The 21,706-nt window shown below is 48.1% G+C and overlaps 1 protein-coding gene across 2 annotated transcripts; it reads right to left on the minus strand.

Moving 5' to 3' along the window:
* Positions 1-29: 29 nt before the first annotated feature.
* On the minus strand, positions 30-21,585 carry TMEM127 (transmembrane protein 127). 2 transcript variants are annotated; one of them, XM_066267740.1, is made up of 4 exons: positions 21,438-21,585; positions 20,727-21,044; positions 3,084-3,248; positions 30-2,346 (listed from the first exon to the last, which is right to left on the minus strand). In XM_066267740.1, the coding sequence occupies exons 2-4, from the start codon at positions 20,968-20,970 to the stop codon at positions 2,039-2,041; spliced, it is 717 nt and encodes a 238-aa protein (XP_066123837.1). In that variant the 5' UTR covers positions 20,971-21,044; positions 21,438-21,585; the 3' UTR covers positions 30-2,038. The 2 variants fall into 2 exon arrangements, with proteins under 2 accessions (XP_066123837.1, XP_066123836.1); XM_066267739.1 differs by having other exon boundaries at positions 20,727-21,109.
* Positions 21,586-21,706: the final 121 nt, after the last annotated feature.

A 21,706-nucleotide genomic window follows, 5' to 3' on the forward strand; every position in this document is an offset into this window, starting at 1 on the left:
GTTTTTGCTTTTTTTTTCCCCTAGGGAAAAAAACAAAAACACAACATGGGAATTTATATGACAGTGTCAGGATAGCAGGGGAAAGAGAAAGGCCAGAGGTGTAGAAGGCTAATAAAAAGTGGGTTCCAAATCACGTGAACTAGTCCATAGGGTCATGTCTGGGGCCTCACAAGATGACTGGTCACTTTGGCATGCGAGTCCGGTGCCCAGTCTCCTGATCTGCTCCTCAGACACCCAAGGTCACAAGAGCTGGCACACTCTGGATATCTGCCAGATAAACTTGGACTTGACAGAAAGACAAAACAATGCAGCCCCTTGGCTTTGTGTATAAGTGTCACAGCAGGCTTTCTCGCCTAACAGAAGAGTCTGGAAGTGTGAAAGTCAGAACAGGACACATTTTGGCGTCACAGTGAACTCCAGGCAGCCACTTGTTCATGTGCAAGCGTGATCTTCACCATCCACACAGGCATCTGTCCAGATATCCCCAGCAGTCTGGCCAAAGAATGAGGCGTGTGACAGTTCCTTTCCAGCCACAGCTCAACAGTGGTGTCCATTCTCCAACCTTGCTCTGCCACCCATAGAAGTAGATTGAGAACCATCTGCTCTTCCATTCAGCACTGGACACTGATTCCAAAGAAGCTTGGCCATCTAGACCCACACTGAAGGTCTCTCCACTTTTTCCCACTTTTATGCCCCAGATCTCAGGGCAGAAAATTCAGCCAGACCCAGAGTCATGTGTGGCAAACAGGAAAGCCAGGGTGATGGCTGGGCAAGAAAGAGCCAGTAAGTAGCACACTGCAAGACCAGAGTCCATTCAAGAAGGGAGGGGGCATGCAGCAAGCTGTTGCCCCAAGTTATAGTCTAGGGGTCACATTAAGCCTGAGAGGGACACAGTCAGGTCTGCCAGTCTCACACCTCACGCAACAGAGCCCATTGGTTGTGGTTCCTATGTGGAGAGTGGTGGGTTTCCTGCCCTGCTGTGGCCCCGGTTCCTGCACGAAGGCCAGGTTACATCTCAGCGCCACAGCCCTGAGGAGCACCACGCTGGCCGGCCAGCCAGCCAGGCCCTAGTCCTCAGTGCCTCGGCTAAGGGGGATCTGGGTCCACAGGAAGGCCACTGGGAGGGAGGGAGCAAGGGAAGAGGGTTGCATTCTGCTGGGACAGGTTCAGGGAAGAACTACTGAGGGCTGGAAGGAACTCTGGCCCAAAACACTGCAGAGCCCAAAAGAGTGGGATAAATATCGAAAAAGAGACAACAGTCTTGTCACTAGTTTAAAAATAGGTTATTGTTGCTGTTGCCTGGTTTTGTTTTTTCTTTTTTAAAATCATTCCATTTTAAAAGATGAAGGGGCTGAGTTCTCAGCCCCTTCAACTCTGCTCCTTCCTGGGCACTAGGAGGCCTCAGGCCACACCAGTGCTCTCTCCTTGCCTGGACTCTGGGCATCTAAGCCAGGGCAAAGAGGGGAAGACCAGCTCTGCTCCTCAACAGCAATTTCTTCTCCCTGTAAAACCAGAACACAGGGGATGGGAAGTCCAAAGAATAAAGTGCAGAGAATTCTGCAGAGCGGTGGCCTGGCACTGGGCACTCGGAGAAGGAATTTGGGCAGGGTTAGCCCACAGCTATAGCTGTAAGACAAATACTGACCATTATGAAGGAGGCCTGCAGGGCACAGTCTCCTTTCCCTTGGGCCCTATGACACTTCTATCTGGGACTGTCCACTTTCTGCAGCTTCCCCAGGAAAGTTCTGGTCTGAAAGATATGGCCCATGAAGGGAGAAAACTTGTTATGACCATCCCTGGTTGGTAATGACTAGTGACCTCAGGAACGGAAGGTGGCAGAGGGGAAAAAGTGCGTGACATAAAATCCATGAGCCCAGGTTTCCAGAGCAGGGATATGTGAATAACCCAAAAGGCAGAGTCTCTCCTGGAAAAGGTTTGATGAAGATGGTCAGGATCCTCCAGTGAGGCCTGTGGGAGAAGGCGCTCCTTGGGGGGTGGGAGGGGCTGCCGAGCGGGAGCAGGGCAGCCCAGGCAGGCATTAGGGTGTGTAGGCCGGGGGCGGCTGGAACTGGTTGATGACCTCGTACTCCGAGGGGTAGGGCTCGGTCTCCTCCATCTCTGAGAGCAGCTCCAGTGCCTGCTCCTCCTCCTCCGTGGGGTAGTGGCGCAGGAGATTGGCTGCTGTTGCCAAGATTGAGGCTCCACCAGCTCCTGCCACCAGGTAGAAACTAACAGCAAAGGTGACATACACCTGGGAACCATGGTACTTCTTATGTTGCTGCTGCTGGGCCAGGATGAGTTCAGAAGCCCAGTAGGAAAAGCCAATGACGGTGGCACACTGCAGGACTGGGGGACAGAGGAAAAGCACAGAAAGGGGGTTAGCAGACACCCTGCAGAGGGATGCTTGCAGAACCAACTTCAGCCTCTCTACCCAAACTCCAATGTCAAAGGACCTGTGTGGCCCTGGATCCTGCAAGGGGATCTCTCTAGGCCAGGGGTTCTTAGGCTGAGGCTAGGGACAGATGCCTGACCCCATCTGGTCTAGTCAGAGTCTCTCTATCTTAAGAATCTGGAATTGGAATATGAGAGCTGCTAGAAGTCACTGAGTTCTTGAAAGGAACAGACAAGGCAATGTAGTATGGGCACTGGAGTCGGTACCACCACAAATCAAATCAATAGCCACTCAGTCATGGTGGAGGCTAGTTTGAAGGGAAGCGAAAGGGGAAGAAAGAATCTGAGGAGATTGTGCACTCCAGGGAGACACAATAAGATACTCAGCTCCTTTCCATGCTCGCTACAGGTCCCGGGAGCCCGGCTGAGCTTTGAACCCCATTTTAGGAGAGCCATGAAATTTCTTAGGGAATTCTAACAATATCCTCTCCCGACAGCTGGGCCAGGTGTACATGCAAATGACAAAAGCAAGCTGTTATCATGCCCTAGTGCTCTGGGAAAGGCTAGAGTTAAAATGAGCATCTGGACCAGTATCTGCTCAGAAAAACTCTGCCATCCCCATCTGCAATTCCACACAGGGTACCCCCACCCTGTGCCAATTCCTCCCCCACTGGAAGCAGGCCTGGGCTTACCTGTGAGAATGTGTGCAAAGGCATAGCGACGGGTGATCTTCAGGGCTGGATGCTTGGGCCCAAAGACATCCAGAAGGAATGCAGAGAGACTACATACGATGCCCAGGAAGCAGAAGGCAGCAATGACCCGCAGGAGAAGCACCGTCTGGGGATTCATGCAGAAATCTGTAGGGGGAGAACCAAATCTTCAGGCCCCCAAGCACACCCTGGAGCAGGAAGTCCCTACCTGGAAGGAGTCTGTCCCCCTCAGTCACAGTCCTGGAGAGCCAGGGCAGTCCTAGAGACAGTGGCAGTAAATCCTGCTCTTGGCTGGCCCACATATGAAGTAGAACAGCACCCAAATGAGCAGACAGGAACCCTGGTCACTGCTTCCATGCACGCACACTCAACTTCTTCCCTTTCAACAAGACCAGTCTATGTGCAGGCCTCCACTTCACTGTACTTGTCATAGTCTTCTAACCATTTTTAAAGATCCAGACAATCGAACGTGTCAACCCATTCTACTAAAGCATGCTGTGGGCTGCAGAAAGGGCCCAGTAACTACTGAGCTGACACGGCCAGAGAGGCAAGGCGGGAGGACAACCAATGTCAATTTTCTTTTTTCTTTTTTTGTAACAGAGACAGAGAGAGAGAGGGAGAGAGACAGACAGACAGGAAGGGAGAGAGATGAGAAATATCAATTATTCGTTGCAGCTCTTCAGTTGCTCATTGACTGCTTTCTCGTACATGCCTTGACAGGGGGGCGGGGGGAGTGAGTGACCCCTTGCTCAAGCCAGCATTCTTGGGCTCAAGCCAGCAACCCTGTGCTCAATCTAGACGAGCCCATGTTTAAGCCAGCAACCTCGGGGTTTCAAACCTGGGCCTCTGTGTCCCAGGATGACGCTCAATCCACTGCGCCAATGCCTGGTCAAGCCCAATGTCGATTTTCTATATGGCCACTCATTCATTCCCTTTTTGTTAAAAAAGAATTTGCAATCATTTAGAAAAATGTATCCTTACAAGAGAGTACTATATAAGTTAGAAAAGATGGTAGACTGGATCTTCACATTTTTTTTCTGTTTATTAGGTAAGAGAGCTAGTGCTCGTGTTCCTTCTCTTCTTCTTCTTTTATTTTAAATACTTTATTGATTTTACAGAGACAGAAGAGAAAGGGGAGCATGGAATGGGAAGTAACAATTCATAGTTGCTTCATGTTAAGTTGTTCATTGTTTGCTTGCTGTATGTGACTTGACCAGGGAAGTCCAGGGTTTCAAACCGGCAACCTTGGCATTCCAGGCCGAAGGTTTATCCACTGCACCACCACAGGCCAGGACACATTTACTTTTGTTTGCTCCCAGAACTCTACTAAAACAAACCAAAACAAAAAATTTTAAAGGCATGAAACCCACAGAAAGGGAAGAGGGACAAAACAGAATTGCGGTAAGTAGAAAGTAAAGGGACTCAGAACTAACTCAGCAGCAGGGTAAGCTGAAGTGTAAGCTAGAAGTGGAAACACTAAGAAACAACTGATTTATACCACAAAAGCCTGAAAGGCTCAGAAACTGATAGCACCAAATACCTTTTAAAATGAGGGCAAAGCTGGCCCTTGCTGGTTGGCTCAGTGGATACAGATTTAGGCCTGCATGTGGACATCCTGGGTTCGATCCCCATCAGGACACACATGAAAAGTGACCATCTGCTTTTCTTCCCCTCCCTCTCCTCCTTCTCTCTCTCTTCCCCTCTCACAGCCAGTGGCTCAGTAGGTTCAAGTGTTGGCCCCAGACAGCGGTTCCTGACTGGATACTAGTCAGGGCTCATGCAGGAGTCTATCTCCCCTCCTCTCACTTAAAAAACAACAACAACAACAACAGAGGGCAAAGCCGTTGGTGGGTGCACACTCCACCAGAACGAGGAAGTGAACCAAGGAAAAGGAAGACGCTGAAAAAGGAGACTTGACATTGACATTCAGAGTCCCCAAGATCATGGTGAAGGAAGAGCCCAGGATGACAACTGTACACCAGACACATTGAGCAACCTAGATTTCCTTCTAGGACCATAATACCATTCTCATTTCTTTTAAATTTTGTCTAGACAACACTGTCAGACCCCTTTGATATCTATGTAAACTGCCATAGCTCCTAGAAACATACAAAGTAAAGGCTCACCTAAAAAGAAGACATTCGCCTGACCAGGCGGTGGCGCAGTGGATAGAGCATTAATTAAACTGGGATGTGGAAGACCCAGGTTCGAGACCCCAAAGCCCCCAGTTTGGGTTCATCTGGTTTGAGCAGAGTTCACCAGCTTGGACTCAAGGTCGCTGGCTTGAGCGAGGGGTTACTGGGTCTGCTGAAGGCCCATGGTCAAGGCACATATGAGAAAGCAATCAATGAACAACTAAGGTGTCGCAATGAAAAACTGATGATTGATGCTTCTCATCTCTCTCCGTTCCTGCCTGTCTGTCCCTCTCTGTGACTCTCTGTCTCTGGAAAAAAAAATAAAAAAAATAAAAAGATGACGTTCTAAGCTTCAGGAAATGGGCCTTACCTTCCTCTCCCTCCTCTATTCCAGCAAGCTCTTCTTTCACCTAGCTCAGGGGTCAGGTCTTCAAGTGATTTAGGAAAATCTGGAGAGGGATGGCAGGACTTAGGCTATAGGCTCCTTTCCCAAGTCTTGACCGCAGGCTGAGGCTGAGGATGGTGGTCATTACTCTCTAGTGCACATCACCGTCCCCAGCATACTGGCTGAAAGCACGTTCCCAGACCCCAGGCATTCTGAGCTCAGCCTGGAGCAGGGCCTAGGGATCTGTATTTTAAGAAGCAGCCCGAGTCTTTTCCTATGCAGGTGGCCCAAGCCTTACCCTCCAAGAAACACAAATCCTGGATCTAAAGGAAGAGGGACTGAGAATGAAATCCAAGAACCTGGGGAGGGGACCCAAACCCAACAAAGCAGAATTAAGCCAACAGACATTGGCATCATGGGGTCTTAGGCAGAGGGCTCGGCGTCCAGACCACAGAACCAGAGCAGATACCAGGAGACCTTGGGCCTTTGTGACAGCATGTACTCCCTGCCTGAGGCTCAGAATTCACCAGGCAGATGGTGGCTGAGCCCACACCAGACTCATGTCACGTTCTGGCTTTAGGTCATCCACTAAGCTGCCCTGAGAGCTATCTGTCACTCTCTAGTCAGCTGACCATCTGTTCTGGGCCCAATCATCCTGCCTGGTATCCACTTACTACCAGGAGGCTTGCCTGTGTGATGGCTCTGCCAGCAACCAGGCCCTGCCCCCATTTCACCCAGCCCTACACAGCCTGAGACTGCTATGGGCCTGCAGGAGGCTTTGCTGACAGAAAGGCCAGGGATTGTCTCCTGGCTTTACTTTAAATATTGTTAAAAACTCTCTGAGATAGTTCCTCTTGACCCACACAGCATGAGGCAGGCAAGGGTGGAAGAAAAGTGCTCCTCTAGTGCTTCTGAGAATAACCTGCGAGCAGCAGGGTGCAGAAGTTCACAGCACACCCATTCTTCAGTGGGCTATGTTCAGATTACTTAATGTGGCCGAGCACTTGGAATGCGGCTTTAACTGTGGTTCCTAAAAATTCACTAAGTTTGGGCCCTGGCTAGGTAGCCCAGTGAATAAACCATCATCCTGCCACATCTAAGTCATGAGTTTGAGCCCCCAGTCAGGGGATATACGAGAAACAATCAATGTGTACATAACTAAATGGAACTAAGTGAAACAAACCGATGCTTTTCTATCTCTCTCCCTTCCCCCTCTCCCCCTCTCCCTATCAAATCAATGGAAACAATACAGTGTGTCCGTAAAGTCATGGTGCACTTTTGACCGGTCACAGGAAAGCAACGAAGATGATAGAAATGTGAAATCTGCACCAAATAAAAGGAAAACTCTCCCAGTTTCATACCTATTCAGTGCAGTTCGATGTGGGGTCACGTACAGATTTTTTAGGGTCCCTTAGGTAGCTATCCCGTATAGCAGGGGTCCCCAAACTTTTTATACAGGGGGCCAGTTCACTGTCCCTCAGACCATTGGAGGGCCAGACTATAAAAAAAACTATGAACAAATCCCTATACACACTGTATATATCTTATTTTAAAGTAAAAAAACAAAACAGGAACAAATACAATATTTACAATAAAGAAAAGTAAATTTAAATCAACAAACTGACCAGTATTTCAATGGGAACTATGGGCCTGCTTTTGGCTAATGAGATGGTCAATGTGCTCCTCTCACTGACCACCAATGAAAGAGGTGCTCCTTACGGAAGTGCGGCGGGGGCCAGATAAATGGCCTCAGGGGGCCGCATGTGGCCCGCGGGGCCGTAGTTTGGGGACCTCTGCCGTATAGCCTCTACAGACTCATCACTGACTGATGGCCTATCAAAACGGGGTTTCTCCACCAAACTGCCGGTTTCCTTCAACTGCTTATCCCACCGAGTAATGTCATTCCTATGTGGTGGCACTTTGTTATAAACGTGCCGATATTCACATTGCATTTTGGTCACAGATTCGAATTTAGCGAGCCACAGAACGCACTGAACTTCCCTCTGTACCGTCCACATCGCGACTGGCATAGCCGTGGGCTGCTCCACTGTATACACGGTGTTACGTCATCATCATCTGCGCATGCGAACATGCTGCCACATCATCCTACAAAAACTGGGAGGGTTTTCCTTTTACTTGGTGCAGATTTCACATTTCTATGGTCTTTTGTTGCTTTCCTGTGACCGGTCAAAAGTGCACCATGACTTTACGGACAACTGTATTTTTTAAATCTACTAAGTCTGCCCTGACCAGGCGGTGGTGCAGTGGATAGAGCGTTGGATTGGGATGCTGAGGAACTAGGTTCGAAACCCCAAGGTTGCCAGTTTGAGCACAGGCTCATCTGGTTTAAGCAAGGCTCACCAACTTGGACCCAAGGTCGCTGGCTTAAGCAAGGGGGGTCACTCGGTCTGCTGTAGCCCCCCAGTCAAGGCACATATGAGAGAGCAATCACTGAGAAATTAAGGTGCCGCAACAAAGAATTGATGCTTCTCATCTCTCTCCCTTCCAGTCTGTTAGTTCCTCTCTCTGTCTCTGTCACAATAAATAAATAAATAAATCTACTAAGTCTGGGGGGAATACAAAAAAATAAATAATAAAAATATACTAAATTTGAACTTAACTAGTGTTTTTTGTTTTTGTGACAGAGACAGGGACAAATAGACAGGAAGGGAGATGAGAAGTATCAAGTCTTTGTTGCAATTCCTTCATCTCCTTAGTTGTTCATTCATTGCTTTCTTATATGTGCCTTGACTGGGAAGCAACCTCGGGGTTTCAAACCTGGGTCCTCTGAGTCCCAATCCGATGCTCTAGCCACTGCGCCACTGCCTGGTCAAGCTGTTTGTTTGCTTTTCTAGCGAGCAAGAGAAAAACAGACAGGGAGAAAGATAAGAAGTATCAATTCATACCTTCAGCACTTTAGTTGTCATTGATTACTTTCTCATAAGTGCCTGAAGGGGGAGGAGGGCCCTCCAGCTGAGCCAGTGACCCCTTGCTCAAACCAGCAACCTTAGGCTCAAGCCAGCAACCTCAGGGTTTTGAACCTGGGTCCTCAGTGTCCCAGGCTAACGCTCTATCCACTGTGCCACTGCCTGGTCAAGCTTTAATACTTCCAGTCTTAACTGAAAAACGGCACTGCTCAGTGGCTTCAAAGCCACTTTCTTAGGCTGCATAGTGATTATAGGGTATCTTAAAAATGTACATCCATTATATATACCTCCATGTGTCTCATGTTTCACAGTACACTAATAATAAGGAAGGCATTATGGGTCTTGGGCAGAAGGTCTGGCCTCCAGACCACAGAACCAGAGTAGATACAAGGAGACCCTGGGCTTTTGTGACAGCATGCATTCCTTGTCTGCACATGATAAAAAAGATTCAGAGAGAACATCCCTTCCTTCCAGGCATGTAACTGCCCTTCCCAAGAGACAAACATTGTTGGCAGTTTCTTTTGTGTTCTCCAGGAATAGCCTGTGTATACTGGGGGTCAAACCTTATCTTAGTCCAAGCTCACTCGCTCTGGGGAGCCATCCTGCAGCTCAGATGAGGGATTGGAAGCTCCATGAGGTTAAGTGACTTCCTTCAGGTACCACAATGCATAGGTAGATTCCAAACCCTGGGTTGGCTCCCTTGTACTGTGATGCTCAGAATCACCAAGCACTAGAGTCAGCAGGAGTTAGATGCTTTATAGAGTTAATCCATCAGATCCTAAAGTGTTGCATTTAAATGGGCAAAAGTTAGTATAAATGCTCTCAGAGCCACCCTTAGAGCCAGCAGCTGCTGAGCACAGGAGGGGAACAGCTGGAAGCACAAAATCTCTTCCAGACAAAACAGGTTGGGCCATTAAGCAATGAAAAGTGCTCAGACTGGGTATTATTGGGCAAAACCTGCTTGATGTGGTCTAAGCTTCTGCAGCCAGAGTCTGGCTCTGGGAAGCAATGGGGAAACCAGAAAAGCATTGGACTTGGCACCAAATCCTAGATCTACCAAAGACTGGTTACCTTGAGAAAATCATTAACCACCCTTGGCCTCTGCTCGCTCATCTGTCAGATGAAGGCAGTACTACCTGCCCTATGTATAGGGGTGCAATGCAAGAGAGAATGCTCAGTAGTCTGTGCTTTAACTACCCTGTTCTGTCCACACTGGGCCACAGCAGTCTCTGTCCTGCTGTGCCTTTCCTGCTTACAGCACCTTTGGCCAGAGAAAGAGCCCTCTAAACCTAGACTAAGGATGCCTGTAAAGCCAGTAGCCACGGCCCTGGCCGGTTGGCTCAGCGGTAGAGCGTCGGCCTGGCATGCGGGGGACCCGGGTTCGATTCCTTGGCCTCTGCCCCAGGCGCTAGAGTGGCTCTGGTCGCGGCAGAGCGACACCCCAGAGGGGTAGAGCATCGCCCCCTGGTGGGCAGAGCTTCGCCCCTGGTGGGTGTGCCAGGTGGATCCCGGTCGGGCGCATGCGGGAGTCTGTCTGACTGTCTCTCCCCGTTTCCAGCTTCAGAAAAGTACAAAAAAAAAAAAAAAAAAAAAAAGCCAGTAGCCACAGCCACCATTACAGCCACCTGGCCTGTGCAGGTTTGCATGGGATTCGGATAGATGGTAATGAAACAGCGGAGTCAAGAACTGGTGGGCCATTACCTTTAATCCTAGCTCGCACCCGGCAGGCAAGAAAATACACAGTGGGAAAACACTTCCCTTTCCATTCAGGGCTCCCAAAGCCACTGACTTATCCGAGTTTCCTAGAATCAAAGATTTCTACCTCACCAGCCTTATTCTCCTCTGCTCCTCATCTCCTCTCTGCACAAACTGGCTTCTCCTTCAGCACTCTGCCATCTTTTCTGCCTCTCCTCTACAATGCTACTTTCAGGAATGGAGAGAGAGAGCCCCTGGTGGTCTCTCTTATTTTACAGTGTAGAAATTAAAGCCTTTAAACCAGTATACAAATAAGGAAGTCTCTGATACAAAGCCACTTATCTGAGGCATAAATAGGATTCCTCATAAGAGTGTACCACGGTGCCATGTCATGCAACAGTCAAGGGTGTGGGGAAAAGCTTAGTGTTGAGATCTTAGTATTAAAAGGGTGGGAAAGGCCCTGCCTGCTTACAGCCTGTCACCCACACCCAATGCAAACTATAAGGGAGAAAACATATACATATTTGCAAACTTATTTGACCCACAGTGCCCTACCAGAAGGATGATGCAGTACAGACAAAAAGCTTCTTCTGACCCAATTTCAAACAGGTTTTGTTTCAATGTGATTCCCTGTAGAGGCCCTGAATAGGAACATAAAACAAGAGACAGAGTTCAATGCCCTGAGGCAAAGGCCACAGTGGCTTTACTGACAAAAGTGCTGAACACAGCACAATAGGGATAGAATTAGCAATTCTGATTAATCAACAGATGAGGACAATTGAATTACTCCCTTGCACCTTAATCTGCTCTAAAGAAGTTCCCCTTCCTGACTTCCTCATTCTTGTCCCTGGTTCTATTTTGAGCGTATCAATAAATACCCATAAGGACTAGGGGTCAAGACAGTCTCATGAACCTGAATAAGGGATTGTGAGGCCTCTCCCCTAGGTCCCTTGGGTGCACACCATGTGGTTTCCAAGTAGTGCCTCACGTGAGGAACGAGAACCAAATGGTGAAATGACCTCCCAAAGCCTGGCAAAGGAAAGGACGTCCAACACATCCCTTACGTGGGACACAGATGAGAGAGGAATAGCCTCCAAACATCTGCGAGGTCAGATAGGTTTCAGACCAGGGATTTCCCTCCCTTCCTCCTCTTCTTCTTCATTTGCTTCTTCATTTGCTGTTCCCTGACCTTGGAACAGTGCAACCATAAGCTCCAACTTCATGGCCTTCTCCACAGTGCAGGGTGTAAGGTAACCATATTGTAATGCATCAACACTGTCCTTGGTATCTGAAAGAAGGGAACCTAGACATTGAAGAGTGGGAGCGAATGGAGCACTGGCTCTGCAACTCATTTGGGCCAATTACTGTACAACATCTAACAACGTGGAATCATTGTCACCTGGCACTATGCTTGATCCAGGGCTGAAATCACCAGATTCCCCCTCTTGATGAGCCCCAACCTCACCAGCCACCTCTCCAACCCCCAAGGCTCCCTCTGAGCCAGAATCACCATCACCACAGTCTCTGCCACAAACCCGAAAGTATGATCAGTCTATGTTTGCACAAGGGTTTGGAGCACAGCTAAAATTGTTTTCAGGCATTCCCAGTAATCCACCTGCCCAACAGCCTGTTAGACATGAGAGTCTCCTTTCCCAGGTCTTTAAGGAATTCAGGAAAAGTGTTACTGAAAATGGGGTACAAAGCACATTTACCAAATGGATGATTGAGGCAGTTGGCACAGGGTATGAGATGACCCTGTGGTACTGAAAGGGGTTAGTGTAAGCAGTAATCACCACTGCTCAATACAGCGTCTGGCTACAAGAATACCAGGATGCAGCTCAGACACAAGCTGCAGAGAATCTGAATGTGGGAGTTCCAACTGGTATTGATATGCTCACAGGAGCAGGGGCTTATGATACTCCCCAGGCTCAAGCCCGCATGAACCGCACCTTTTCTCAGATTTTTACAGTGGCTTTTAAGGCATGGGTTCAGATTTCAGATAGCAAGGTTCCTATGGACTCTTTTGCAAGCATCCTTCAGAAGACCTAACAAACGCTATATTGATTTCATTAATCACCTGCAAACTTCCATCTCACAACAAGTAGAACAAGCAGCAAAGGTGCTGACCCTTCAATTGGCTTATGAGAACACAAATGCTGATTGCCAAAAGGTATTGGCTCCTTTTAAGGGGCAGCACCCTAATATAGCAGAAATGATTACAGCTTGTCAAAATTTAGGTACTGAATTACATTGAGCCCAGGTACTTGCTGACACATTGAGGCCGCAAACTTGTTATCAGAAAGATTGCAGGCAGAGCCTAACGGCAACTGTGTAGTTTGGCTTTGGTGTGTGCCCCGAGGGGTTAACTAAAGCTCAATCTGAAAATTCTTTATAAAGTTCCAGCAAAGCAGATTGTAAAAATCCAAAATGATCAATTGGTGGTTTTTTTTGTTTTGTTTTGTTTTTGTTTTTTTGTATTTTTCTGAAGCTGGAAACGGGGAGGCAGTCAGACAGACTCCAGCATGCCCCCAACCCCACCCAGCACGCCCATCAGGGCGTAGCTCTGTTGCAACCAGAGCCACTCTAGCGCCTGAGGCAGAGGCCACGGAGTCAATGGAGCCTTGGCTGCAGGAGGGGAAGAGAGAGACAGAGAGGAAGGAGAGGGGGAGGAGTGGAGAAGCAGATGGGCGCTTCTCCTGTGTGCCCTGGCCGGGAATCGAACCCGGGACTTCCGCATGCCAGGCCGACGCTCTACCATTGAGCCAACCGGCCAGGGCCTGATCAATTGGTGTTTATGAAAATCACCAGATCAAGTAAAAACTGGACTTAAGCCTGACCAGGCGGTGGCACAGTGGATAGAGCATCGGACTGGGATGTGGAAGGACCCAGGTTCAAGACCCTGAGGTCCCCAGCTTGAGCATGGGCCCATCTGGTTTGAGCAAAGCTCACCAACTTGGACCCCAGGTTGCTGGCGAGCAAGGGGTTACTCGGTCTGCTGAAGGCTTGCGGTCAAGGCACATATGAGAAAGCAATCAATGAACAACTAAGGTGTCTCAACAAAAAACTGATGATTGATGCTTCTCATCTCTCTCCGTTTCTGTCTGTCTGTCCCTACCTATCCCTCTCTCTGACTCTCTCTCTGTAAAAAAATCAATAAATAAATAAAACTGGACTTAATACTATATATAAAACTAGGTTATCAATTTAGGATAGCCAAGATGTGGCTCTTTTGAGGCTTAAATTAAGTTCTTGCACACAAATTGGAAATGCCAGCTCTAATATTGAACAAAATAAAAAAGTTTAATTTCTGTATTTAAATGCTCTGGGCATTGTTGCTTTAAAATTGAAATATGTAAGGAGCACTCATTTAAACTTAAATAGATGGAATTTTGGATCCTAAACTTATTTCTTTGTTTTGTACTCCATAAGATCTTGCCAGGCTAATTGCTGTGTTCTGTGTTCACTGTCTTCAGAGTTATGGGCCAAGTAGCAACTCTGCTATTAGGTTTAATCGGGTTTTATTTATGTGGCATGCCCATGTCTCTGTACTGTAATTGCCTTATTTGTCTGTCAAATTGTACTCAGGTGTGTGAAACAGGAGTCAGTTTCAGTTTGAGCGCTCTTGTCTGTCTCATCTGTCTGTCTGAAACTTTTACTATTTCTATGTGCACTAGAAATCATCTGCCTCCACCATTTGGGTTTTGTCCCACCTAGACCTTGTAATGGTCATTTACAGTACAATAGTGAAATATTACAATATTTCATTTACAATAGTGAAATACTAATGTGAAATAAGGTTTAAAGACTAGTGACCCAGTCCCTCCTTCTAGAGGATTTGGTTTAAAAATATCTTTTGTTTGAACTTTGTCTTTGTTTAGAATGTGATTATTATGTTATGCACCAGCTTTCATGTGGTTCATATTAAAGATTCTACTGAAAAAATTAATAATTCAAAGTGGGGAAAAGATCTCATCCCCCTTGCCAGACAGTAAAATTCAGAAAAAAAGAAGAAGAAAAGAGAAAACAGGTCATTTAAATATCTTAAAGTTTTCTGGAGACTTGTAAATTATTGCAATCCTGAGAACAGGAGAATTAACAACTCTCTAGACCCTGTGCAGCCTGTAGAAATATGAAGTGTCATACTACAACCTCAATGTAAATGGGGAAAATGGGGTACTTTTAAAATCCAAGCGGCTCACCTGACCAGGTGGTGGTGCAGTGGATAAAGTGTCGAACTGGGACGTGGAGGACCCAGGTTCCAAACCCCAAGATCGACAGCTTGAGCGCGGTACACCAGCTTGAGCACGGGGTCACTGGCTTGAGCAAGGGGTCACTCACTCTGCTATAGCCCCCCCCATCAAGGCACATGTGGGAACGCAGTCAATGAACAACTAAGGTGTCACAATGAAGAATTGATGCTTCTTTTTTTTTTTTATTCATTTTAGAGAGGAGAGGGAGAGACAGAGAGAGAGAGAGAGAGAAGAGATAGAGAGAGAGAAGGGGGGGAGGAGCTGGAAGCATCAACTCCCATATGTACCTTGACCAGGCAAGTCCAGGGTTTCGAACCGGCGACCTCAGCATTTCCAGGTCGATGCTTGAATTGATGCTTCTTATATCTCTCCCTTCCTGTCTGTCCCTCTCTGACTCTCTTCTGTCTGTCTGTCTGTCTGTCTAAATAAATAAATAAAATCCAAGCAGCTCTGTAACCCATTCCCTCCCTTCTCTTCAGTCAACCTGGAAGGTTGCCAAGGACAAATATAGAGTCTTACATTCTCTATAATTATTAGTAATAATGTAAAATATAAAACTATTCAAAAAAATTTTTAGCCAGGTGGTCTAAAAGCATTTAATATTACTACTAGTTTAATTAATGTCTTTTAAAGTTCTTAAGAGAAAATATGTTTTGCCTGGGTTTATAAAAGGTTCCTGCTATCTCTATTATATCTTTTGAAAATATGTTTGTTTGCCAATGAAAGAACCTGTTTCTAAAGGTCATGAAATATATTCATAAAAGTATCAATCTAAAATTGCTAATTACTAACTTAGTCCTCACTGAAAGTTAAGGTTTTTGAAATTGAGAATTCTGATTAATTGGAAGGAAATTATATGGTTTTAATGATAAAAGGTATAAGGTATGGAGGTACTTTTAAAAGGAAAATAGAGATGAACCTTGTGACATTCTTGGGGACCTCAGGAGCTTGAGAAATTCACCCAAATTTAACAAGTATTGCAAAAACAGCCAATGGCCTTAAGCACCAACTGCACAAACAAAAAAGGGGGAATAGGGGAGACTCACCCCACAGGTGAGTAATTTTTTTAACATTTTCTCATTTGGATTTACTACAACCACGAGGCATTTTATACCAACCGAGCAATGGTCTAAGCCTCTCATGTTGTATACTGCGATGTATTAGCTGGCCCTGAGTGGCAGAGTCCAGTCCAATTGCTAACCTGGGGGTGAAGGTATGCTACAATTTTGTCATCAACAGGTTCACTTTGGATACCAGTGAGGAAAGTGAAGCCTAATCATGAGCTAGCATCAGCCCCTAGGAAGCAACCTGGCTCTGGAGATCCAGAGGAGACCTAACTCACTCCCCAGCACTCAGGGAACACCTGACACCACCTGGGGCGCTTTGAAGCGTCTAACCAGGCGTGCTGAAAATGTTTTGCAAAATACAGGTATGGCTGTGACCCCTGAAAACCTGTTTCTCTCTTCATACATACTTGCCTTTCACTTTCCACTGCAACTAACGTCATCTGTAGAAAAATATCCTCCCATACCTATTGAAGATTTGAACCCCTATTACACAGCTCAAACAAAAAAGGGGGAGATGTAGAGGCCCTACTGAATAGGAACAAAGAACAGGGACAGAGTTCAGTGCCCTGAGGCAAAGGCCACAGTGGCTTTACTGACAAAAGTACTGAACACAGTACTGTGCTGAACACAGCACAATAGGTACAGAATTAGCAATTCTGATTAATCAATAGGTGGGGACATTTGGAGCTACTCCCTTGCCCTTTAATCTGCCCTAAAATTTCCCTTCCTGACTTGCTCATTCTCTTCTCTGCTTCCTGACTTCCTCATTCTAGTCCCTGCTTCTATTTTGTGTGTATCAATAAATACCTATAAGGACTGGGGGGTCAAGGCTGTCTCATGAAACCTGAATAGGGGATTGTGAGGCGGTCTCCTGTAGCTCCTTCAGTCGACCCCATATGGTCTCCAGAGTACTGTCTCCTTGACAATTCCCTTCCTTCACTCCAAAGTTGTAACTCTCAGGCTTAGTGGGAAGTAAACTTCCCTTGAAGTGATGCTAATCTATAACACAGGAGCCTGCCCCACAGCCCAGGTGTCTTTCATCAGAGGGTCTCAGGGCACAGAGTAGACACTGGACATGTTTAGCAGCAAGCTCAGGCTCTCCTGGGTCAGGGGCTCAGTGCTCTTTCTGTCCTCCCCAGCCTGATGTCAGTGTGGCAGGGAGGACAACAAATATCTGCTCTCTTGAGAGCACTGCTAAAGAGAAACAGAGTCCCCAACTGCTGCGCAGGTATTATTTTATTTGTGGGGAGGAAGGGGACACGGAGCAAGTTCGTCATTTTAAAGTCATACCAGTGGTGCAGCCCACTATTATTGTCTGGTAAGACAGAATCCAGCCTATCCTCCAGTTGTGCTGTGTGCCCTGTCTTTTTAGTAACTATTGCCTGACAGTTTCCTTCGGTCACCAGAGAAGGAAGCTGCTATGTAATAGGATCCCAAGGCACTCACTTTGCCCAAGGTCACTGGTGAGTCACAGGGCAGGATTTGTTTTGAAGGCCTGGCTCTTCCTGTCTACTTACCCACTGCTCTCACCCCCTCCCAACCCAAACAGACTGTAGACAGGAAGATTAAAATGGCTTCTGGCCAGTTCCCTTTTCTGTTCCATCTCCCCTCTTCCCCTATCTGGAGTCCCTGTTAGAAGCACTTCCCCAACGCCCTGGCCCTGGCCCCAACACCATCCTTGTCAGCACTCATCTGCCCCTACCTGTGTAGCCTGTCCCCACTGTGACTTCCAGACAGGCTTCTGACATAGCACTCCAATAGGGCCCCCTAGTGCCTGGCTGGCCCATCACCACAGATACCAATGGTCCTAGATAAGGTGCCTGAGAGGCCACGCTCCACAGGTCCTAGAAGTGCCAGCTGCATCAGTTACCACACTACAGGTACATCAGCCAGTGGTTTGTTGACAATCATGATTCACTTGACTTCAAATCCCAGACTTCCTCATTACCCAAAGGTGCTTCCGGAGGCTGCTGTCAGCGCTGCCCTTCGCTGGCCAACCCTGCGAGGCAGAGAGGCATCGGTTTACAAAAGGAATGATTATATGGGGCCCCCCGCCCCACTTAGGACCACTAGAGATCTGAGCATATCTCTAGGCCTGAGCCCAGGTTGAAGAGCATTGTGAGAAGAAGGCACCCCTGCAAAGTGGGAGAACTCAGGACAGAATTGTCTGAGCCAGTCTGCATCTGTTAAAGCCTCCAGGGCTCTGTGAGTGACAGGGGGAGGGTGAGTGGCTTTGCCTCAAGATCACAAACTTGAGCTGGACATTGAGGTGATGAGAGATACAAAGCACTGCTTGGGCTGGGCTTGTGATAAAAACTCAACTAGAATGGGGAAGTAATATGCCTTGGACAGCTCCCACAAAAAACAAAGCTGGAGCGCACTAGGTGTGCTGTAAGAGTGGAGGCCATGCATGTAGACAGCTGTGTGGCCTTGAGCAAGTCACCTGACCTTCAGAGCCTAAGACTTCTGTGAAGTAGCCATGATGACAGTACCTACCAAATGAAGGTATTGTTTAGGACAGCTGTTCTCAATCTGTGGCTCGTGACCCCACCGGGGTCACGACCCAAAGGTTGAGAACTGCTGGTTTAGGAGAAACTAAAGGTAGGCATGAAGTGTGCTGAGCACAATGCCTGGCATTCAGGCAAGGGATAAAGAAACAGGAAGGTACTGCTCCAAAGCCTGCCGGCCCAGCCCATAGCCTGTCCCCTGCAGAGACCTGGGAGGATCTGTTCTCTCTCTAGAAGCAACAATAGGCACCAGGCTTGGCTTCTATGCTAGGACATCTGTTAGGCCCCAACGATCAGAAAAATCACAGGACAGCTCATGTAAAGGCCCACTAGATACCAAAAACCAACAACTACACAGAAAAAGAAGAGAAGCAATCAGGGGCCCTGTACTGTGATAGCTCATGAGGTACTACTATCAATTTTTTTTTAATTTTTATTTATTGATTTCAGCAAGAGAGGAAGGAAGAGAGAGATCTGTTTCTGTATGTGCTCTGATTGGAAATCAAACTGGCAACCTCTGCACTTCAGTATGATGTCAACTCCTTTAGGAATGGACACCAAATAGCTTGCAGTGGCCAAGGAGATGACCACAGGTTGAAATTGTCCATGAGTTAAGATCCTTAAGCACATGAGCAAATGTAAAAGTTAAGGCAACATGCTTTTTATTTGTGTATGTGAATATATATATATGTATGTGTGTGAATGTATATACATGTATATGAATAAAGAATAACCTGTACCAAGAATTATTTTTATTTTTTACATGGTTTTGACAAGGATGCACACCAAAGTGGAATAACCCTGAGATCAATCCTATAACAGCTTAAGTAAAGAAAAGAATAATAAATGAGACAGCATCATTTTATACTAAGTCCATAGATAAGGCAAATGCAGCTATGCCACCCCCAACTGTATGGCCCAAGAGAGATGTAACTTCACTTCCCTGAGACACAGCTTCCTGGACCTCTGAAATAAGGACCTGGGATCACATTGTCACTCCCATCGCATAAATTTCATGAGCCTTCCTAAGAATGAATCGAAAGGGAGAAGTCTCAGAAATCTCTCCCAATTTGTAGGTGACACCAAGCTACTGAAATACCAGGGGATCAAATGCAAAGGTCAGGATGAAGCGCTAGAAAGGTGGCAGCTGTGCTTCAAAGAAGGCAAGCGGGGGAGGTGGGCTGAGGGAAAAACTGTCCAGACTCAGCTCCAGCTTGGTGGCCTTTCCGCTACATGCTAGATACAAAGCTGCATGTCACAAGGACTCCATTGTCTGTGTAACTTCTGTCTTAAGGAGCCAATCCAGCAAAGGCTAGCATCAGGGAAGACCCTGGAAATAAACCTGTTCTCTAAATCATCCTAAACCCTCAAAAACTCAAGGGAGACGCAAAACAGTCAGAGAACTCTCAGACAAAAGCAACATTAGAATACAAGGATACAGCTTTCCAACCTAGACCTGCAGAAGTGGTGTAAGATCCAAAGCACCAAAAAAAATTTTTAAATCCAAGTTACAGAGAACTTAACCTTTTCACCAAATTCCAGTGTCTAAGTCCTTAAAAGAGGTAACATGAAGATATCTAACAGATGCGGAAGCAAATTTCTGGAATGCATCAGAGTGGCACAGGAAGAAAATACGACCTTAAAGAATGGTTCAGCCTGACCTGTGGTGGCGCAGTGGATAAAGCGTCGACCTGGAAATGATGAGGTCGCCGGTTCAAAACCCTGGGCTTGCCTGGTCAAGGCACATATGGGAGTTGATGCTTCCAGCTCCTTCCCCCTTCTCTCTCTCTGTCTCTCCTCTCTCTCTGTCCCTCTCTGTCTCTCCCTCTCCTCTCTAAAATGAATAAATAAATAAATAAATAATTTTTTTTAAAAAAGGAATGGTTCAAAAGATTGGGGGGGGGGGTGAATTATATACTAAGGGCTGTGTGTGGTGTGGTCCACTGACCATTTCCCAGGTAAAAGCCAGGCAGTGAAGTCCTGTACTCACACTACACAGCCTGTACCCTCATTGCTGGAGAAAAGGCTGGGCAGAAGCAGCTATGGGGCTCTCTGAGGCAGCAACCACCGCCCCCTTTCTCTCCAAGGCTGCGGGCTCCCACATGTGCAGTAAGGAGACGACTCCCTACCCCTTTCCCCTTTTCTCTGCCCACCAGGCTAGGAAGCATGATGATCAACAAAGAAACCTCGCCTCAGTCGGGCACAGATGTACGGTTGAGAGCCAAATTCCAAGTGTTTTACTGAGGTTGGAACTTCCCCCTGGTTATCTAAAACGCAAAAACATATTTTAAAATCTAGCCATATTAAAAGTTCCTTTTTCTCCACCAGTCAACTGCCCCAAAGAAAATTTCCTACATTCCAGAGGCTCCTTAAAAAGGAGCTCATTGGCATAGTGCCCTTCCTCCGGCAGAATCCTAAAATAGCCGCAGTCCAGATTAGCACGGGCGTGAAGGTGCTTGGCTGAATAACATCTAATTAATGAGGAACCGGACCACAAACAGAGCCACCTGGTGGGCATGAACACCAGACAGCAATAGGGCTGTTTCTTCAACCAAGTCTTGCCACTGGCTATCTCTGCCCCAGTCCGCCCCACATTCTATTCCTCGCGGAGAAGCCCCAGTCGCCCAAGAAGAAGAGGCCCTGCGCGCGGCGGCCTCACCTTTCAGCAGGTCCGGGTGCACGTAGCCCAGCACGTCGGAGACCCCCAGCTCTTGGCGGGAACAGGTGCCACCGTGGATATGCAGCCAAGCAGGCTCGGCGAGGGCAGTGCATAGCGCCGTGATGGACAAGGCGCCGGGCAGGGCCGAGGCCAGGCTACGCTCCGGCTGCTTGGGCAGAGCGCTGCCTCCCGGGCTCCTCCGCCGGCGCCCGCCGGGCAGCCCTGCGCCTCCCGGGGCGTACATGCCCGGGGCCGCCCGCCGTCGCTCCGCGGTCGCTGAGGCTCCCCGCCGACGTCCGCGGGGTGCACAAAGTCTGCCTGTTCCAGGGAGGAGGCAGGTGAGGAAGGCGCAGGGCTGCCAGGGCCGACACCGGAGTTGGGACCTGGGGACAAGACAAGACGGGGGGGCTGCAGGGATTCAGGGGGCGGGGGCGGGGACGGTGACTGGGTCCCTGGAATGGAGGTGCGGAACGAGGACCGAGAGAATTGGGGGCCGCCTGGAAACTGGACAGACTGGACTGGGGGATGCGGGGCAGAGGTATGGGCTACTGGTTGAAGAGAGACCCGGACTGGGGTCTCGGCCAGAGGGTGCCAAGGGGAGGAGGACAAGTCTGGGCCGCAGGGTTCCGGGATTCAAAATTCGGCCAAGGCGCCCTGGGGTGCAACCACTGCCCAGAAAAGACCCTTCCCACACCGATCACTGTTCCTCACCAGTCAGCAGGGCTCAGGGATGGCGCCGCTCCGTCCCCTCAGGTGTTACTCAACTGCCCGGGGCCGAGCGATCCCAGGCCTTAAGCCCACTACACCGGGACCGAACCGGGTCCAACCCACTTCCGCTTCCTCTTCCTCAGTCACCGCCTCCGCCCGCTCCCCCTCCCCTTGACCCGCGCCCGTCACAGTGCGGCACACCACCGCCTCCCCGCGTGGGGCCTCACGGGACGGGTAGTTCGAAGTGGCCTTGAGACACTTTACGCCTGGGT

Source organism: Saccopteryx bilineata, chromosome 3 (genome assembly GCF_036850765.1).
Source record: "Saccopteryx bilineata isolate mSacBil1 chromosome 3, mSacBil1_pri_phased_curated, whole genome shotgun sequence".
Taxonomy (NCBI): Eukaryota; Metazoa; Chordata; class Mammalia; order Chiroptera; family Emballonuridae; genus Saccopteryx; species Saccopteryx bilineata.